This window comes from Pseudopodoces humilis, chromosome 3 (assembly GCF_049639895.1).
Source record: "Pseudopodoces humilis isolate 2021_Gansu_Grassland_sample_001 chromosome 3, ASM4963989v1, whole genome shotgun sequence".
Taxonomy (NCBI): domain Eukaryota; kingdom Metazoa; phylum Chordata; class Aves; order Passeriformes; family Paridae; genus Pseudopodoces; species Pseudopodoces humilis.
The window spans coordinates 7079501-7101102 of NC_142202.1; the positions used below are offsets into that span (position 1 = coordinate 7079501).

At 38.0% G+C, this 21602-nt stretch overlaps 1 protein-coding gene across 5 annotated transcripts in view; it reads left to right on the plus strand.

Moving 5' to 3' along the window:
• The window catches only part of MACROD2 (mono-ADP ribosylhydrolase 2), an 848220-nt gene that overhangs the window by 792642 nt on the left and 33976 nt on the right, over positions 1-21602 (plus strand). For 4 of the 5 annotated variants that reach the window (XM_088053520.1, XM_088053518.1, XM_088053517.1 and 1 more), the window contains exons 12-16: positions 3799-3861; positions 7181-7246; positions 16528-16605; positions 17105-17179; positions 17668-17754. In XM_088053520.1, the coding sequence (XP_087909646.1) occupies positions 3799-3861; positions 7181-7246; positions 16528-16605; positions 17105-17179; positions 17668-17754 (369 nt within the window). The remainder of the gene's footprint in view (positions 1-3798; positions 3862-7180; positions 7247-16527; positions 16606-17104; positions 17180-17667; positions 17755-21602) is intronic. The other variant, XM_088053519.1, reaches the window with a different exon arrangement.

Genomic DNA, 21602 nt, shown 5'->3' on the forward strand with positions numbered 1-21602 from the left:
GAGAAAACGTGAAGAATACTAAAACCTGCTCCTAGGGTTTGTTCCCTGACCTTTCATCCAGATCTTGTCCCAGCCCTCTCCTGTCTGATGGCTGGCTTATTATTTATTATATTATCTGCTTGATTTGGGGGCTGCCACTGCAGCTGGCACCTCACTGGGCATGCAAAATGCCTCTCCATAACAGAAAGTGGGCAGGCATTCCTGGAGAATCCTCTTTTCTGGTGGAGTTAAAATTGCCTCTGCCAGCTTGCTGAGCATGCTGATTGATCCTTGTTTAGCTTCTTTTCTACCAAATATATCTTTTGGGGAAGAGGAATGGATTTTCTTGATGACCTCAAAGAAAATGCCATGGGAAGACAGCAAGAACCTATCATGCACTAGTCAATTGGCAAGAGAAAGCAGAATATATGGACAGAAGAAGGTATTTTAGTGTCTGCTGTGCTTGTTTTGTTTGTACAGTACAACTGTAATCCTCAAATTTCTATTTTTTTAGAACTGACTGTCATGCCAGAGGGAAAGAAACAGATGTTCCCATTTGTCTTGTGATGTGGCTCAAAATCATTTACATTTTCTGGCCTAAAATGACACGACATGTCATTTGCCACTTTGTGTATTATCTCCTTTGGAGTGAGTGACAGATTGCTGTTCAATTACCACTGAAATAGAAAAGCAAATATTGTGAGGACATCTTTCACCTAAAGGAAATGCAATCACTGATTGCTGCAGTAGTGGGAAGAGAAGGATGGCAGATACTGTAGAAGCCATCCAGTGGAAAAGACATTTTTATTATAAATAATGTCATGCGGAAGATTCAAGGAAAATGTACTGGTTCTGGCTTTTCTGCCTGGAGAAAAGGAGAGCCAGGGGTGAATAAAAATATGGTGAAAAAATTGTCTCACTACTCTTGTAAAATATATTTCCAGCTCTTTGCCTTGAGGACGTGCTCCTTAAAGCCTTTCCATTTGCTCTGCACCCAGTTCCAGTGGAGAGAAATAACTGCGGAAAGACTCTTCATCAGTCAAAGGCACTCAGTGAGAGACTCATTAGAATGGTTTTTTAAAAGTGGAAAAACCTGCTTGTCAAAGACTTTGGGATTAGTCTCTTTTCCACTCTATAGTTTGCTTTCTTGTCAGTGTATTCATGCCCTGCTTCCTCACTTTCTCACAAGATAAATTGATACTCCAGGCCAAGCAGAGCTTAACCATTCCTTCTGAAAGTCATTTACTTGATCATCACTTGTCCAGTCTTAATTTTTAGCATTTCCTTTTCCCTATTTCTGCCAAACTCACTTGCCAGGCACAACACTTATTGTCAGTATACTGATCAAGATGGATTTTCATGCCATGATCCAGTCAGTCAATGGGATTGGGTCAGAGTGCAAGAGGTGAAGTTTCTGTTTAAAGTCTTTTACATTTTTCTTTCTAAAGTAACAAAATGAAGTGAAAAAATATTGAGAATCCTGTAATTTATGTTACAATATATAGTTGTTGTTGTTACTACTATTATTATTGTTATTATTATTATTATCATTCCATTTCTAAACAGTGAATGTCTGCTGAAATAATACATTTAGGATTGAGAAAATGTGGTTTATCTGATAATCTGCTGAATCAGATGATCATTTAAACTTTCTCTTGTAGTTTAAATTTTCTCTGCATGACTAAAGCAAGAGATATAGTTCCTTAGCAATAAATATGAATTAACCTGGTTTTAGTCAAATAAGCTGTGGTTATAGTCATGAGAATGGATGTAGAAACAAGTATCATCTGGAAATTGATTTTTAAATTGTGAATGCAGTAAGGTAATGGCTGGAATTAATTTCAGTGATACATCAGAGTTACATATATGCCTAACCTGCTTTTTCTGATTGTAAAGTTCTTTCTACATAGTGTGAAACATGTTACACTTGACCATGATTGAATCCTTGAAGCTTTGGCACCACTCATTTTACAGTGATGCAGTAACCTCTTTTGGTCTGACCTATTGGTAAAGATTTTTCCAGTGCTGCTGCACTGCTGTGTTGCAGGATTGTCTTTATTTATGAATTGCTTGCTACATAGCTTGATGGCACCAAGCCTGTGTTTTAAGAGAAAAGGGTGGGGGAGAGAAAAGTTTAGCTAACTTTCTATTTTGCATGTGGTCTAATTGCGCGTGGACAGGCAGAATGGTGACTTTGAAAACAGTAACTTTTGATTTCAAGTCAGGGAAAGAAAAACCCTGCAGGTTTTGTCACTCCATTTAGGTCAACCACATAACACAATTTTTTACAAAATAGAGCTCACTATTGTGCTAGGAAATCACTATGGCAAGTCATCCATTAAGGTTAGAATTCATACTAAGAGTTACCAGGAGGGCAGGAAGCACAAGTCCCCACTGATGGCCATCAGCCACACCCTGCCCACCTCTCTTCTCTCAGGTGAGGGGTGTCAAGTTCCTGCTTCATCTCCTCTCCTCCTGAGAGCAGCTCTTGCAGGGCCAGCCTTGGAAATAATTCTCCACTAGTCCCATCTGCTGGATGCCAGGAAGAATTGCCTGCTGGAAAGAGGGAAAGCATCATACCTCAGCCTTTCAGTATCAGCTGAGGTGCAGTGTGCCACCAGACATACATCTGCCTGTGGAAAATATGTGCTCTCTCTGTTTTCCTTCCATGCACCTAAGCACATTTGGACCACTGCTATTCCCATCACCAGGCTCCATGTGTTAAGTAAAAACAAGGTGGCTGACAAGGAATTTTAGCTGTATTGCTTTAGAGAAGCTGTAATCAGAAAACCCAGCAGCCAGCAAAGATCACAGCAAAAAAAAAAAAAAAAATGTGTATCATTATCCAGACATTTCCAGGCTTGGGAATGAATTTCCCCTCTCACAATGTATATGCAATCAGCTTTTCAAATACCTCATTAATGCTGGTGCTCAGCTGTTCTTTTGGTGGGAAGGGAGCATGGCCATGGCATCCAATCCTGCACGCAGCTCTGCAGCCTCTCATGTTATTATGAAGCTAAAAGAGCCTTTCCCATCCCTGAAAATAAAGAATTCCTGATATATTTCTAGTCAGGGCGAGCAAAGTTTAAGAGATCCATAGATATTTTTCAGGGTATTACCCATTCTCAGTGGTTATTTGCTGTTTGGTACCTGCCTTCCAAAAAAGAGCTGGAGGGTAGAGAATGGATAATGAATGTGAAGTAGAGGAGAAAATTGGGAATGAATGTGAATGTAAAAAGGGGAAAATTCATTCAGTCCTAGCAGTCTTACTTTGGTTTGATGTGCTGTCTTCATTACAGCCATTTGTGAGGAATTTTTATACTTTTTGTTAAGTGGTATTGTGGCTTTTGCTTTAAAATTCAGTTCAGTTGATTCTTACCTCCCATAGGCATTGAAAGAAGTTCTGCAGGTCAGAAACACAGCCTCTTCAAGGATTCTGTTGAAATAGAAAAATAATAGGAGGGAAATAATGCTAGGAAGAAACCTCTTTATAAAATACACAGAAGTTCAAGCAACAATTTCATTTATTGCAGACTGTGTTTAGGGAAACATCCCTTTACTTGGTACTGTTATTTCCAGTGGGCCTATGGAAATAAAATCTATAATCCTCATCTTGAGATATAAAAGCATGACTGTTTTAAATGGAACTGGTCATGTTGGCAGTTTTTTTCAGCTTACCTTTACATCTCTCCTTTTTTATTACAGCACTTTGCTGTAAATTAGCAGTTTGTGCTAAATTGGTTACAATTAATATTGCACTGCTCCAGTTACCAATAAAAAGATGTATCATAAATAATTTTTATGTGTTTTTCTCAATAGGTGGTAATGATGCAGTGGATAAGCAAAACACCGATGAAAGTAAGACCCAGAGCCAAGAAGCAGGTTTGTGCCCAGCTCCTTAAAGGCCTGTCTTAGATTCTATCCACTTTATTGAACAACACCCTTAGTCAATGCTTTTGAAGGGGAATGTTTGTATGTTTTCACCAGATTAGCTCATGTCTTGAGCAATTCTCCCATTAAAGACCAAATCTTCATTCATTATGAATGAATGTGTTGCAGAGCAGCAATGCAGACTCCTCTCAGCTTACCAGCTCTACATTCTCCCTTCAAATTGCCTAATCTAGATAATCCTCTCACAAGGAATAAGTATTTTTTTCCCCTCCGTATAGAGTAGGAACGAGGGAAAGAAATTTGGGGAAGGAGAGGAAGCAAGCAGGAGGCTCCTTCTGATGAAAACTCAACTCCTCATATTTTTAAAGGGTATTTTCAAGTTCTGAAAAATTGTCTACACAATGGTTATGAAGATTTAAATCCATAGAGAAAAATATTGCATATGCTGTGAGTGAATGTCAGGGTTCACAAGTGGTGGGTTTTGCAGGTGACATGCTTATAAATTATTGAGTTCAGTATGTTGGAATAGAGTGTCACTCCATATTCACAAGAGATTTTTTTTTTCTGTTTACGGTTGTATTTTTCATGCTCCACAACTCTATTTCTTGCAAGAGACAGCTATGAATTGACAGAAAGAATTAGCTACCAAAAGACCTGAAGTAGAAATCAAAATGTCTGTCTATTCCCTTATTTCTTAAGTATTTCTTTACCTGTAATATGACATGCAGCACACTGCTTTTCTCATTTGGTTAGGATTTTTTTTCCCATTGGAATGCAGAATGTTCCCTAAACATATTTAAACCAGAGAAAGAGGTTTTCTCTGGAAATTCTTGAGCTGAAGGTGGCTGGTCAGCAAACACAGCAGATACATTTAGAAGGCTTGGATTCCTGACTTAATTGATTTGCTTCCTATATTGTGGTAATGAGAAGTCCATTGAATGAGGGTCTTCTTTTCATCCTGTGCATTGGCCACGGTGTAGGTAGAAGGGCAGCTTTTCTCCCTGCCTTCCACAGGTCACTGTTGTGCAGCTGAGTGTTAACATCTGATGTTGCCTGTATGTGCTCAAAGTCCTTCTGTGTTTCAAGCCTTTCTTGTCACCTCTTCTGTAAGTGCCTAATGTGGGGCAGGCAGCAGGAGGTGAAGCCAGAAACAAAGAGTATTACAGAATAAAATAGATTCCCATGGACCTCAGCAAACTTTATCCCCCCAAGACAAGTGCATGATGGTGTTTTGTAAGTCTGAGAGGGCAACCACATATCCTTCCCTGTTTTTTTCATTTTCATACTAGTTGTATTTTAAACAGGCCAAGGGGACCAGGGAGAAGAATGAGTTATTCCGTGTGAATTGAGATTCTGTTTCAAATCTCTGACTAGACTGGGGCATATCTTTTTCCAAGCAATTTTGAGCTTTTAACTTTACCAAGTACTGCTTGACTGCTAGCTCACCTAAGAGCTAATACTGCCTGGAGCTCCTGGCTCCAGTTGCAGAGGTTCCTGTTAAACCTAATTGTAGCATCTGCAGATGCCCAATACAGCCCACTGTGCTTGTCAGTCATCAGATAGTCACTCTGATGGGGTAAGTACTTCAGTTTGATTGAATAAAATACTCTTTTTTTTTTTCCCAAGAGAATTAAGGAATGTTTACCTCTTGAAACTACCACTTTGCTACTGTAGGCGTTATAAATGCACTATGCTTTTCCCAAAACTCCTTGTTACGACTTGTTACAGTATGAGCTGTCAGAGCTGGTTTATCAGAGCCATGATATACATTCTTTTGCTATCTTGTATTGGTACTCATGTTTCATTATTCTCGTGAAGAGTGTCAAAGAAAAGATCCAGACATTTGAGGTCCCAGATCCAGAAAATGTCATTTAGGAACGTGGTTTAGGTAAATGCCTCAACATAATGTCATTCCCAGTCATAGCCCAATAGTCACCTCCTTGGCCACAGGCAGATGGTGTTGCAGAAAAGAATTATTTGGCTGAACAATTTTCTCTCCTGGTTTACATAGTGACAGGAACAGAGAGGGCCACAGTTACCTCAAGTTAGTAACATCCACTTAGTGAGTCTCTGCTGCTTTCTGCGCTGTGCATTGTGGAGACAAAACATCACCAGGAATTTTGAGGTTGCTGCTTTTGCACCCTTTCTTGGCAGTGGAAAATGACCTGATTTTCCAAGATTTCCACACAGTTTTGTGCCTAGAAGATTTCTATACACTACAAGTGACCACTGTTAGGAGCAATCCCATCAAAAGTTAATGTTATTTGTATTATCTAAACCAAAAGGCATAAACTTCCTCTGAGTGTGACAAATCATATACTTCAGTATCGTGAAAGAAAATGTAGGACAAAAAATTGATGCTCTATTCTTACCTGGTCCATTACATAAAGATTTGTATATTCTCATTATAGTGAAAAATATCATCATATTATAGAGAAAAATACACATTATAAAAAAAAAACTATAGTAGTGGGAAAAACAGTCTGAAAAGACTGAAAATTTTAAGCTGTGTGGGGTTTTTCTAAAGTCTGGCCTCCAGTCTCTCATCAATGAGCTTCACAGTTACCACATGGAAAAACAACATGGCAGGTGGTTCTGAGATCTTGTTTCAATTTAATTAAAAGTACTAAAGGGCTATATAAGGAAAAAGAAATTGTCAGCATCATCAACAATAAGTCTTTGGAAAGAAATTAAAGTCTAGAAATTGAAAGAAAAGCTTATAAATATTTTAGAGCTATAAGAATTAGCAAGAAAAATCATCAGGGAAAGTGAAAATGTTTTATTAAGTTCAGGTACCAGTTGTATCTATTAACTACAATAGTTTTACCTGTGTGCTCTACTATTAAAAAATTCCAAGCTGCAGATTTTTAGGGACTTTCTAATTTCAGGCCTAACTCATGAAAGCTTCTATTTTCAGGAAAGCATTTGGATTCCAGTGGGATTCATGGACATGATTCAATTAAGAATTAATTAATTGTTTTTCTCTCAAAATATATGGATTAAATGAAAAAAAGAAATCTCAGAGTGAATAGAACACCACTCTACCCATGAAAGCAATAGCTGTTCCTCTATCTGTATTATGATAAATTGAAATACAGATTTGATCTGGCTGTACTGGAATGTTAGTTTACATCTTCCTTAGGAAAGACTATCAGACCAGTAATAGCCAGTGAATGGATGGAAGCCCTGTAAATGAAATTCAGCTCCAATATCTTGTCTCTAGAAGGCGTAGCACTTTTTTTCCAGTAAAGTGCTTCATCAGTTTTCTGTTTAATGAATAACTTCTCTTTCATTTCCTTTGTTCTTATAGGTGAAACAAAACCTTCATCTGTAGCCAGCCTATCATCAGAAGACATTGAGCTGAGTGAGAATAAAGGTACAGATTGGAAATTATGTTTTGAAATATCCTATCCCAAGAGGACATTTCATAAAACTGTTTTTTTTCCTTTGTCTGGAAATAGCCAAAATCACAGTTAAACAATACATAAATAGGTAAACACTTGGATTTTCATTTACCAAAGGCTTTGTAATACAGCTAAGCATGCACATCTATCTCAGCAATATCAGCTCCCTGTTCAGTGCTCTCATGATGCAGGAAAAGAAAAACACAATAGCTATAAACACATCAGGAGGAGACAGGAGGAGATGAAGTCATAATAGAGAGGCAGAAAGTAATGTTTATCTTGTGCAGACTGTGCTGGGCACTCAGATCGTTTAGTTTGTAATAAATATTTAAAAGTGTCACAGGGCCAAATGACAGGAAGTTTAAGAAACAAGAGAGATTATCTAATTTAAATGTTTCAAGCTGAGATTTTTCCTGTGGAGTTGCTGGTTTACCAACAGATAGGAACCAGTTTTTTGATATTCCTATAATAATCATGCTATTAGTTGCTTATGCTGGTCTACATTTTTTAGCATTTTTGTGGGGGTACATCAGGAAAAAGTCCAGGTGTTATACAAAATGTTTGCTACTGGTAATCCAAAAGAGGAGTTATGCTATCTATAACAAATACAATCCATCAGTATGGCCTTCAAGAAAGACTAATAGAAAATTTTCATGCATTTTACTCAGATAACATAATTATTAACATCCATTAACTTATTTATTTTAAAAGTTTCAATGTTTAATTCAGCATTACTACTTGACTCTCTTCTCATTTTTCTTGATAAGTGTGACAGGGTGTGAGATCCTGCCCTTTTGTTCCAAAGCTACATGCTGGACAGCCCACATACTTACCTGATTATGAGTTCAAAGCCCTTGTGCAGGCTGATTTAAGTGCTCTTTTAACAGATTGATTTATCCTGCAAAGGAAAAAAAGAACCACAAATCTTTGCAGGAGCACTGGCTTTTGCTTTTGATACATCACAAATTGTAGCTGTAGCAAGGGTAGTGGAAGGCAGAAATAGTGATGGATTCAATCCCAGCATGGTTGGTGTTTGTCTGTCATTAATTTCTCTTCTTTTGATGACATTTGGCCTGTTTATGTATTCTGTTTCTGGGAGAATCCCCATTTTATGTGTTTCACAATGTGAGGGTCACAGTGAGGCTTTGGGTTTGGATTTTCCTTTTCTGTCTGCAGTCAGCTGATGATCCCAACAAACTGGTATTGTTCTGAGTTCTTGTTCCTAACTAAGAAGATGACTGTCTTCTGATCTGCTTCCCAGTGTTTTTACACTGTTGCATTAGAAGACTCTTTTTAGGAAAGAAATCATCTTTGTGTGCTAAGTCTCATTTTTCATATATTAAGAGTATATATGGTGTTTTCCCCTCTTCTCTTGAGAGGCTGGCAGAAGAGATAGTGCCCCAAGAGATCCAAAGTGCATTATCTCTTTGATGTCCTACTTTTCCTCATAAGAAAGATGGGAAGCATCTGGTACGGAAAAAGGAGTGAGACAAGCTCTCCTCCATAGATTTTGTTTGTAAAACTGTACAAGTTAAAAAAAAAGAAAAAAAAAAGAAAAAAAAAGAAAATAAAAAAAGAAAAGAAAAGCTAAAACTGTGCTTTTGTATTTCCTTGCTATTTTTTTTTAACGGAAACAAGAATTTTGAACATCAGTGTCATCATTGGCCAGGCCATGGTTTTAATCCTTATTTCCATCAGTAGATTTTCAGCTTTGCAGGCTTTTACTGTGAGGGTGCTGAGGCATTGGCAGAGACTGCACAGAGAAGCTGTGGGTGCCCCATCCCTGGAAGTGTTTGAGGTAAAGTTGGACAGGGTTTTGAGCAACCTGGTCTAGTGGAAGGCATCCCTGCTTTGGGGTTGGAATGAAATGATCTTCAAGATCCCTTCCAAGCCAAACCACTCTGTGATTCTTCAGTGTTTCTATCACTTCAGATTTTGAGTTTTTTTAAAATAAATACTACTGTTACCAAAAAAGTGCTACCTCTTTTTTGAGAAATGGCACTTCTACAAAATCCTGGCATTTCTGAAAACACCTGATGCTCCCAAAATAAATTCCAGCTTTCAGATTGTTTGCCTACTGAGGCTAAAACCTCCAGGTTCTGGAACATACTCATTTCTCTAGTTTATCTTCAACTAAATGAACTGAAAATAAAGCATTCAGAGAAATTATGTTTTCCAGGACTCTTCCAGCTAATTACTGTAGAAGATTTATGGCAAATAAATCTAGCTGCACATTCCCAAAATGCATAGCTTGAACCACTCAGAATAGCAGGGATAGCAGGAAGTTTCCTGCTATGAAAGTTTAGGTCTTTCAAATGTCAACCACTTGTGAATGCACCAAAACAATTATTTTGAGTCCAATTAAAGTTGACTAGCAGTTTTTCTTTTTTTTTTTTTTTTTCCTCCTCATACTTCTGGGATTAGAATATAGCAAACACATTGACATAATTATTTATTGCTCTAAAATGTGGTGATATTCAAAACAGAACACATCCATCTCTGTTACTATAAAGATCTAGTATTTTTGTTGTGAGTCCTCTTTATAATATTTTTAAAGGAAAAGGGGGAAGATGGGAACATGAAAGGGGTTTTCATGATAAGAGTGGAGGGCAATGCAAGAGCTACATTTTGAGGGGCTTTGATTAAAATGAAAACCTCTCGTGAGACTTCAAATCTCACATTAATCTAAAAGTATATGTCTTCTTTTACCGTAGGAGAGATACTGTCCAGGAAAAAAAATCCACACAGACCCAGTTTGCACATGGCCTTTGAGCAAACTGAATTTTTTCAGTGTTCATCTGTCTACAGAGAAAAAAAAAAGAGAAGGTGGGAGGGGGAGGAAAAAAAATGGGAGTCATATTTCAAGAATATCGGGATTTTCAATGCAACACTGTTGAGGTATCCTCTTATTCCAGTCTGTGCCAAGTTTCTTTTCTGCAAGGAACTGTTGCAGTTTTACCCTTAAAAACTTGCCTGCTTAACTATGATCTCTTGGGGGAGAGCTGACATCTCCAGGCAGCACCTTTGCAAGTGCTTCATTACTGTGCATATGGAAGTAGATACTTTATACATGACGTATTTCAAGTGAGAGATGCTTCTTTCTATGAAGTGTAAGGGCAGAACAAAGTGATTAAAGTCATTAATGTTTATGCAGCAGATAAAGGGTGTGTCAGGCAGGCTGCACTCAGTCTGGTACATCTGTCTGCACGAGATTGTGCTGGGGCTACAAACTAATTTTAAATTGACCTTGTATTGATTGGATTGAACCTGTGTTTTGTTAAAGAGAGTATGTGTACATGCATGTGTGTGTGACTCTCTGTGACAGAGAGTGTTCTGCATCTTCATCTCAGTTGCCTCTTCTACCAATTACTATCTAACCCAATTTAATGATTAGACTTTCTGGCAGGAAAATGTAAAATGGAACTGGATTTAGTACAGGTGAAGCATTACTCCCTACTATGCAAAGTTTCTGCACAATACATTGATTATAATTCATTAGCACTTAATAAGAAATGAATTTTCATTTGAAGGTCAACTAAATTAAATCATATACTAATTAATTTTAAAAATAAAGGTGACTGATTAATTATTTCCAGGTGTTCAGCAAAGTCTGGGCTTTTGTGGGAGTGCCATTGAAAGCAAGTCACTGTTTTTCTGCATTCTCTGAAATGGAGTCAGATTCAGTTGGCTGGAGGGTTTGTGTTTCCAGAAAAATAATTAGGGATATTACTTGGCTAGGGGTTAGCCCTAAAAATTCTCTTTGGGCAACCCAGAACCCAGTAAGTATCCTGCCTTTAAAATGTAATAGGTATAAATTCCTCTTTGGCCAGTTGTAGCTCTCAGTATAGAAAAATCTTGATGTCCTAAAGACATAAATGATTGAGAAGGCATAAACTGAAAGATAGAGCCTTTCAAATGCAAGTGAGCTGTGCAAATTGACATAAATTAGTCATTGGTAAGCACATGAAAAAGACTGGCTGAAAGGCCAATATGTTCAGAAAGAGGTGTTTAAAATCATCTCTTAGGTATATATTAAGACATCTAAATGACTGACCTGATTTTGAGAAGTGCTGAGCACTCAGCAGCTACCAATGAAATGTTTTTACTTCACCCTTGGGCTATGATTAGACCTAAAATTTCAGCCTGGAAAATTTCAATTATAGGTAACTGAAATAGAACCTTTTTTAATGGAAGAGTTTCAACACCCTCAGCCATACCTGTGGCTTTGCACGCCTGCTCAAGTGATAACATTTTTCTGTCCCTTGGTTAGAAGGATTCCTGTGAAAGCAAACTGGCTAGCACAAGCTGATTTGTGGGGTTTGGGGTTTTTAACCAAGGATGTCAGCACCACCATCCAACCAGCCACTTATTCTCTTAAAAACTTCCAAAAGGTTCACTTCAAGCTGTTCATAATATGGGTTATTCACTTCTTCACATTTAATCTGACACATTTGACCTGAGTTGTGCATCCAGATGGGGTCCAGCCCCTGAACTTCTCAAGAGGTATTTCTGCTCTACCCTTCACCAATACTGGCATCTGCAACAGTGAACACTAATCCACTTAGCTGGTTTATTTAAATCCTCCTTATTTTTTAATATTAGCTGACCTGAAGCCATTCAGCTGTGCTCCCATCAGACCAATGTGAGATCCTGCTCTTTCATCTTCTCCCCCCAGTCCTTTCCCCTGGACAGGCTCTAACCAAGGCAAACAGGTTTTTCTCAGCTTTTTCATTTCCCAGAGCCCTGTAAAACAGGTCCTGCCCCATATGTCAGGAGAAGGATGCCCACAGTTTTTATACCAGCTGCACCTGGAATTTCTCAGGTGGACAGAAGGTAAGATGCACTTCTGTCGGCTTGAAGCACAAACAGGTGGGAGAAGTATTCAGTGGATCCCACCTACAGATATGAACTGTTTGGTCTATTACCTGAAAACCTGATAAAATATCTCTACAAGTTGTTGCACCTGAAAATGTCGGGTTCACCAAGCATTTTAAACTTCGGCTTCAATAAATCTAATGAATTATAAAGATAGATTAAAATGAAATCTTGGTGAATATAAAAATAACATTTTAGAGTCAAAGCTCAAGAATCTCTTCCTAACTTCTCATAAATTGCCATTTTATAGTACTTCATTTTAACATATTTTCCTCAGTTTATGAGGCAAAAGAATACCTTAATCATGTGGCAGCCTCCGTGCACACCATTACCTGTAATTTTAGATGTCTGCTTGATTTCTTTCACTCTGGAAACATTCCAGTCATTTATCACAGTATCATGCTTAAAAAAATAAAATGTACTGAACCTGTTCTTTCCTAATGACCATCATTTTCCCTCTTTGATCTTCTTACAGCTCCCTAAAACACGGTGATTTATCTATGCTGTGTACAGGACCCAGGTGTTTTGCACATTAGAAACTACTCAGTAAATAAGCTGTACAGAGAGTAGCTGGGGAAGTGAATTTTAAAAGATCATTAAAACCACTTAACATTCAGTTCTTACATCTCCCCTCTACCTTAGCTTTCTCAAAATTGTATTTGAGCAGCACTGCCTTATACAGTCAGAAGAAAAAATGAATGGTATGAAAAAGCAGGGGATTTATGCAGGATTTAAACAAAACAGCGCCTGACTATTGGCAGGAAGGATAGGATTGATAGTTTATTGCAAGCTACATGCTTTTCTTGGAGATGAATTCAGCATACAGTTGGTAGGAGCAGTGAATATACCTGCAGAGTATTCTGATTAATTTATTTAAGGCCTAAATATTTTTGTAAACAGGTTGTTGAAGACTGGGGCTAGTTCCCAGGTGGATTCAAGACACTTATTTCAATAAAATGGAGGGTAGCAGAGACCAGCACTCCTGACATGGACACTGCCACTCCAGCCAGCAAGGAGGAGTTTTAGAGAACTAAGGGTTGCTCAGACTTCATTGAGCACTTAAGCACCTGAGGTGCAGTAGATAAATGTGGCCTATCTTTGTCTTGTTTATGCAAGAAAATGTCCTGTTTGGTTCATTCATGTGTGATGTTAGGAACTGTACTCCAGTGATACCAGAAACACAGATTTTTATTTTTTTTCAGTCCTGACTGGAGAAGTGTTAACTTTCACAGTCCCAGTTTGTACTTACCCAAGGTAAATAGTGCCCAGTGTGTCTGTTACAAAAAAGTTAAGCAATACTGTGCTGTGAAAGAATATCTTAGCTAGAATTCTCTGGTATGACTTAACAGATAATCAGCTGTGTTAGGAGAAGACTAACATTGCTTTATGCCATTTTAAAACATCAGGTGAATAAGAGGTGAACAAAGGCCGTAGGGATGGCCAGAGCTCTTGCAGACCCTGGAATCATCCAGGGCTATAATACTGGGCTTATGCACAGTTGCACAAGGCTCCAAAGGGCTAAGTGAGCACAGAGGATCAGCTGAGCCTGAGGAATACCACTACCCTACCAAAAACTTGCACACAGAAAGTAGTCTGTCATGAGCATTTTTATTGATCACTGCCTTTGGTTTTACACTTTCACTTTTGCTTGGCACAGATTTGCTTCATAAATCTGGGATTATTCCATTGCTTTATTTTATTTTTGTTAATCCTAAAAGTAAATCTGCCTTTGGACCTTGTGGCTTGAATATTTAGTGCAATATTTGGATTTGAAAAGAAGGAATCTTTGATATGGTCTTGACCTTAAGGATTTTGGAACTCAGAATCTTCATGGTAAAAGCAATCAAGACAGGTTCCTGCTTTTGAAATAAAACTGGGAGACTCTTACAACTAGGCAGCAACTTCTGTCCATTGTTATTTTTGGAGCCATGCTTTGCAAAAAAACAACTTGTGAAGAATTCTTATTGTATATTGCCTGAGATAATTTGGAACTGAGTGCAGTTAAATTGCTTTCTCAAGCAATGGGGCAATGAGACAACTGCTTATGATAAAAATGAAAATTTTAACACAGAATTATAATTCCTTAAGAATAAAGCCCATGGGACAGGCTGCCAGCTGTGCTAATAGGTGGGAATAGCAATGACATTCCTCCCTCTGTGATGCTGCGTGACAAATATCACCATGATAGGACACACATGCCAGCCAAGCATGAGGCTTCTTAAAATTCCATTATTGATTGACCATTGCATGTAATTGTGCCAGTGATGCTGAGGATTGCTTTTTGCATTAAATTGGAGTCATTCCTCAATCTGGGAAAAAAGGTGGCACCAGTGAACTGGGATTAAGGGCACCAGTCTGGGAGTATGAAGTATTGTGCAATAGGTGAGAGATAATAAATAAGAGAGTTCTAAGGGAGTGATGGGGTAGAGCTGCTTGCATATCCCCCCTCCTGATGCAGGTGATACTATACTTACCATCATTTTTGACTGCTTGAAGGGCTATGTTTGAGTCCTGGCATCATGGTACTCTAGGCAGAGGACTTCTGATTCCAGCTTTGCCAGTGCAGTTCCTTTTACAAGCATGCAGCTGTATCATACAAAAAAAATACATTAATTTAGGGTATGGAATTACAGGTAATACAAACCTTGGCTTGTCTGAAATCCTGAGAGCTTCGTCAAAAACTTCAGCAAAGCCAGAATTTCCCTCAAAGTGTTCCAAGTTTGCTTGAAAAATTCCCTACAGAATTTTTTGCTATTCCCATTTATACCAAGAGATCCTTCAACTGGATTTTTTATTAAACTCAGAATTTGATAAAATTCTAATTTAGTTTTGCTCCAATGCAGGCTGATAAGGGTAATCCTTTGAACCTCATTGTACCATATGGTATGAAAGACTGGTGCGGTGGTCCAACTGAGAAGAGTGAGCAGAAATTTAAGTTAATGGTAGGGAAATAGAAGTGCAGCAAGTATAAAGTTTTGCAAATTGTACATCAGTGAGTTATTCTGCTTTCAAACTTGGGTTTTTTAAAGTTATTGTCATGCCGTGAAAGAAGTAAGAAACTGTGCAGGTAATTAAATATTTGCCTTGGGGGATTATTTGCAGTTAATTAAAGCCACACAATTTCAGCACGTACCTTTCCTACAAATTATTAAATTTGGATCAGATATTAACAACCCAGCTTTCTACTTATCCATCAGAGATTATTTTTGGACACTTTCAGGAACAGACTTTTATAGGGGCATCCTTGGGTATATTGTAAGATTTGTTCATCTATGTTGTAGAGAGGGATCTTCCAGAATTTAAGTTGTAAATACACTGTCATAGTGTAAATTATTATTATCTTGTGCTGTAGATCTTTTGGCACGTGCACTTACTTTTTCCATTGAGCAGGATTTTAGAAAGCATCTCACATGGGAAGACACACACTGATTATCTGTTGCTGCAGTTATGACCTGGAGTGGATTTACTCCTGTGGTTTCCAAAATGTCCAGTTAGATCAGCGCTGGTTTTTAACGAGGCTCAAAGAGAGTTCATTATCCAATGAAATCTGTGTGTGATGAGGATGAGCAAAACTAGATTGACTGTCTGTGTTGCTGTATTACCTGAATGCAGTGAAATTATGCATTATGTATTTCTCCATCCCCATACAAAACTGTTGTCAGAAAATGTTGTTTGACACAACAAAATAAGGCCCTGTGTTTATGAAGGTCCCACATAGCACATCAATTGGACTTTCTGCCAAAATGTAATTTAAGTCTCACTGTGCCACTGGTTCCAAGCATTGCTTTGGGCAGTTCATTATGATAGTCTGCCCCAAAAAAGAAAAGCAATCTTGGCCACAATAATGACCTTGGGAGCTGTGTCATCAAGTGACATGAGGCGAGGATTTGCACAGGGATTTATGGGATTTAATGTTCCTGGAAAGATTTAAAGTTTCTGGAAATCCAAGCATGAAAATCTGTTATTCTAAATAAATAATAAATCACTTCATTTATCAAGTAGGTGATTCATACTATTTCTCATAGATTTGTGCCACTCCACTAATGAGGAATAAAATTCTTGATGGTTGATTGTTCTGTTGATTATTCTTATGCATATTCTTACGCATCCTTCCTTGCCAGTGCCTGGTTCAAGGTTTGTACTACCACCAAAAACCTGCTCAGTAAGGGTAGGGACTCCAAAATCAATTTGAATAATTGAAACCCACATATATACTTGTGTAGTTTATAAGACTGTAGTTAAACAGAGAGCAAATCTGTCAGTGGATCAAAATGCCAGATATGAAGCTGTCACGTAAGAGCTCCTCTAACTCAAGTAACTACATTTCCAGCATGAAAACTGCTTCAGGATTTATTTGTTTGTTTGTTTTTTTCCTCAGATTCCCTGAAAGACTCCAAAGTCATGCAGAAGGGTGATTCAGTGGATCCTGTGATGTGTGAGCAAGATCAAGCCAAAGGTAAAGCCAAAGTTTTTTTAAGATGGAGATAATGAATCAGGGTGAAACCATTTCTTTCATGGGAAAGCCACGTATCTCTAAATAGGTTTAGCCATAACTGATCCTGAGTGCATAGCATTATTATCACGTCCTCCTATGTTGTTGTGCTTCTGAAAGCCTGTGGGGTATTTCTGTTCCTTCTGCTGACCATCAAGTGCAAGCACTTTACAACAGCTCCTATGAGAAACAGTGTCAAGGCAGAGCTGCAAAAGATAAAAAAGCTATAAGTGCTGCAGGGTCAGTTTTGAGCAGCTATTTAACTAGCATAATGCCTAGTATTGTTAAGTGGTATTTTCATATATAAAATGTGTCTGACATTGTTCACTTAATAGAAAAAAAAAGCAGTACTTGGCTTAGATGTCCCATGCTGTGTGTGAGGTTCATGTTCGGTTTTAATGAATTTAGCGTTGGCTGCATGCAGCATCATCATGATACCATTTTCTGTTTATTGTATTAACAGGACAACAGGATATTTCTGCAAATGAGGAGATAAAAAGTGGGGAAGATTCCCAAGGCTCCTGCATGGAAATAGAAGGTACTCCTTGTGTCTTGAAATCAAAAAGCAAGATTAACAAGGGAAAACACTAGCACAGAATCACACAATCATAGAATGTCTGGGATTGAAAAGACCTTAAGGATCATCTAGTTCCAACCACCCTGCCATGGGCAGGTACACCTTCTACTAGGCTAGGTAGCTCAAAGCCACATCCAGCCTGACCTTTCAAGGGAAGGGGCATGGACTATATGTGCCTCTGGGATTGCAGTGAGTCCTAGGGAAGACCCATGCTTGGATGAGGCACATGGGATTTTGTGATAAATCCCAGAAAGTTCAGTATCTTCAAGGCTTTGCTCTGAACTAGAGCCCCTTGGATTTCCTTGGACAGCTTTTTTATTTGTACTCGTGGAGGAAAAGATCCTTTTCCTCTGCTGGTGTTTTAAATGGCAAGGTCTCTTGTGGGTGTTAATCCTTTCATGTCCTTTCTGAAAAGCTTTACTGTTCATCTTTTTATCAAATTTATTCAGATCCACTGTTGAACCAAGAAGACAAAACAGAAGCTGAGAAACCTTTGATTCCTAATGCAGAGGAGAAGGAGGAAGGAAAAGAAGGAGGTGAGCCTATTATAAAACACATGGAGACAGAAAATGGTTCAGGACTCATGTTATCCTTTTCTATTGTGAGGAAACATGGAAAGGGCATATAAAAGCACTTTTTTCCCCCTAAGAAGAAACCTTTTTTTATCTTATCTTTGAGTTGGATTTGCACAGGAAGCTAAGTGCAAAAAAGTGCACACTCAGGTTCAAAAGTGACATTTAAATACTGCCCTCATTTTTGCATTTAAGTGCATAACGCTGATTTATGTCCATGTAAGTATCCTTTTGATCACATTTGCTTGTATCATTCAGAGTATTTAAAATAAATGTGTAGGATAGTTATTTGTGAGGTCATTAACAGAGATTTAACTATAGACTAGCTAAAACTAGTAATTCTAATGAAGAAAACAATATTTGGAGTGAGAATGCAGAGTCTGATGAAGTGGTAATTTTTTTATGGCAGTAAAGTATTTAAAACTTTGGGAATGCTTTTGCAAGGAAATATAAAACTTTAAGTGTCGGATGCTTCTGGAAACCCAGCGATCATCTCACCATTTGTAAAAGCACGTGATTATATAATGTATTATGTAAATAATTTTCTAATTTTAAAGTAACTACAAGTTAATTATATGGTCATTTGGAGAGCCCAAGGATGAATTTTACAGTTCCAAATTAAAATGCAGACATGATGTTTATTGAAAATTCAGGTCAATATTAACTGTGTTGTCCTAATTATGAAGTCCTTTCCTCAGCGACACTGACACCAACTTACTTGCAAACCTACATTAACAATATTGACAATTTTCTTCACTGCAAAGCCAGGTTAATAGAACCTCTTTGTTCTTACACAGCTAAACAACATTTCCATTCCTTTATTTTTAAATTTTAATTGCCTATCCAAGTTGACACTAATCACATTTCCTTGTTACCATTTGTGTTAGTGGTATTGGTTTTGTGTTAATGATGATGAAGGTAGCACTGATATAATTCCTATGCTCAAATTCAGGTAAATGGTACCACACTACCTCAGTTGCAAGCCCAGGTTATACAATACAGGCTCTCTCTCTGATTGCAAATACCAATGTCATTATGCTAATCTCCTCAAATAGAAATTATTTACGTATTATTTTATGCATTATCACAGCTAAATTGGACAAAATGTACCTTCGTTATTTGCACATTTTCTCCTCTTTACTACTTTAGTGTCCCCAATAGCTAGGGACTGTCATTTAGTTCTCAGAAGAGAGATTATATTTCAACATTTGTTCTACTTACTATTAAAATATGCATTGTTAAGGAAAAGCAGGTAATGTCAGAAAAGGGTTGTTCTTGGCACCTTTTCCTTTTCCGGCCCTTGATTTAAAAGTTTCAAATACTAAGTAAAAAGTTCTTGATAAATATTTTGGAACTTGTTCCTACCTGGGGTCTCAGGTGTTGATACTATGCAGGATTCATCTGATCCAAGGCTTGTTGAAGTCCATGGAATGAATGTCATTAATTTAAGTGATCTTTTGGTTAGTTCCATGATAAGAGGAGATATGTTGAGTCTGTGTGCGGGATAACAGCTTATAAATATTCTGTTCAGTTTCTTCCAAATGTACTCTCTTTGGCACAGGGAAAATAAATGGGTGCTCTTGCAGAGCAGGAGCAGGGAAGGAAATAAAGCCTTTCCCTTGCCTTGTTTCATTCTTATGGGTATAAACACTCCATAGCTCATTTTGCTAGGTGTTTCTTGTTCTGGTGGGCACAAATTCTGCCACGTGGGTTTTTAAGGTTTGCCATAAAATGAAGTGGGTCTGGACAAAAAGAGGTAAAAAAAAAAAATAAAATCAGCTGAAGTTCAGACTGATAAAATATATTTCCCAATGAGAGACTCCTCTTAATGGAAAGAGATTACCTGGCTTTAAAAAGAGATTTAATATGTGAGATTATTTTAAGTAACCCAAGTGCTACCTCCTAAAGTAATTCAGCTGAATAGTTTTCCAGCAGCACACACGGTATATTTGACATAGGATAAAATACTGTATTTTTGTCTGAGAACATGGGGAAAAGGCTAATGTGGGACTGCTAGTCCTGTTAAACAGAAATTCATGGCTCTGAAGCCAGTTTGACCCGTTCTGGATCTATATGCATAGCCAAATGTAGCAACTACTAAATTCCAAATTACCTGGTCTTTCTCTTCTATAAGAGATTTTTTTGTGTGTATTTTCAAAGGCATTCCAGAGAAAAGGGTAGCACATAGCCTCTCTCTTCTCTCTGTCTCACTGGGGGCATTAATTCTTGGGAGTCATCTGCAATCCCTTCAGTCCTCAGAGCTGGAGCTGTGTAAGCCACTAAAGGACCAACAAAGAACAAAGTCCCTTTTCCAACCTAAATCTGGATTTCTGCTCAGTTACTGATTGTGGCTTTGAGGCATGCTAGGAATTTTTTCAATGATGTGGCTTTCTGTGGAAAAAATGTCTGTTTTGTGCTGTTTTAGAGATGTGTCTCAGTTTACATGAACTTCTAACAAAGCATAGGTTATCTTCTGATTTAATTGCACGAATTTTACTGCTAGCTCATCTCTGTGTTTGGGGGTTTTTTAAAGCTTGCAGGGTCCTTTCTGTATTAATTTCACTTCACAGCTCCAGGGTCATGCTGTAATGTGAATTCCCAAGGAGTCCCAGATCCTGGTGCTTTCAAGGTTCTGGGATGCTGGGAGCCCAGAGGAATGAAGAATCAGAATCTTGGCAGTCGCGCTAATATATCCCATTGCCAGCAGTAAGAACCAAGCCAGATTACCCTGAAGAATATAACAATGTGAGGCACTGTGTGTTTCATAAAAACCTGCTGTTGCTTTTTCCAAAATCAGTAATAAAATATCACATGTGCCAATTTATTCCCTTTTTTCCTACTTCAACTTGAAGTTACATATTATGAGGGAGCAGCTGAAGGAAAAAGGCAAACTAAGATGCCTTTTTCATTTTTTTTCCAACTACTATAAAGCACTCATTCTGGTTCACAAAAGAATAATGAAAATGTATGTTTCTTATAAGTCTGGGGAATATTCTCAAATCCCTTTATTAAAAACCAGAGCAAGTGGTGTTCACTGACCTATTTGCTGACTAGGTAAGTGTACACAGTTTTAACAGACCTTTTGGCAGTCCCTTTATATGTACACTTGGAAATAGTCCTGTTGTGTTGTAATGACCATGCACTCAACACTTACTTGTAGGTTTAATCAGCACATTTATTCCACAGCACAATTTGCAGCACATGGAAGTAAATCCTATATTTGCATGAATATGCAGTCAATTTCTCCTCTGAGCCCACTCTCACCTCTGTCCTTTCCCATCTCTTTCCATCTCCATTCATTGAGACATTCAATATGATGATTTTCCTCACTAATCACCCTTAGAAGTCATTTAACTCTTCAAAGGGGTAGGATTTCTGCCAGAGCACTAGAAAATGAAGTTATTGCTGTTATTTCTCTGTTTGCTTTCTTCTCTATTTGGGCTGAAATATTTTGTCATCTTGTGCCATTTGGAGCATAGTTTGAGCTTGACCTGTGATGCTTCTCCACATGAGAAACATATCCTCACCTTGACCATGAGGTTAGGGCTGGCTCAGGGGCAGGCTGAGGGAGGTTTCCATCATTTGCAGTACACGGGATTTCCTTTGTCAGTCTTCTGATCAGTGCTTGTTTATTCTAAATTTGAAGTCTGCCTAATTTCAAATTTGAAGTCTGCCAAGTTCTGTTCTAGCTAAGCCCAGTTTTGCTGGACAGTCTTTGTAACATGAATAGCTGTAACCTGTAACTCTGTAGGCAACACTTTGTCCATTCTTCACTTGTCCATTTTGCTTCAGCAGGAGTGATAATTTTATGG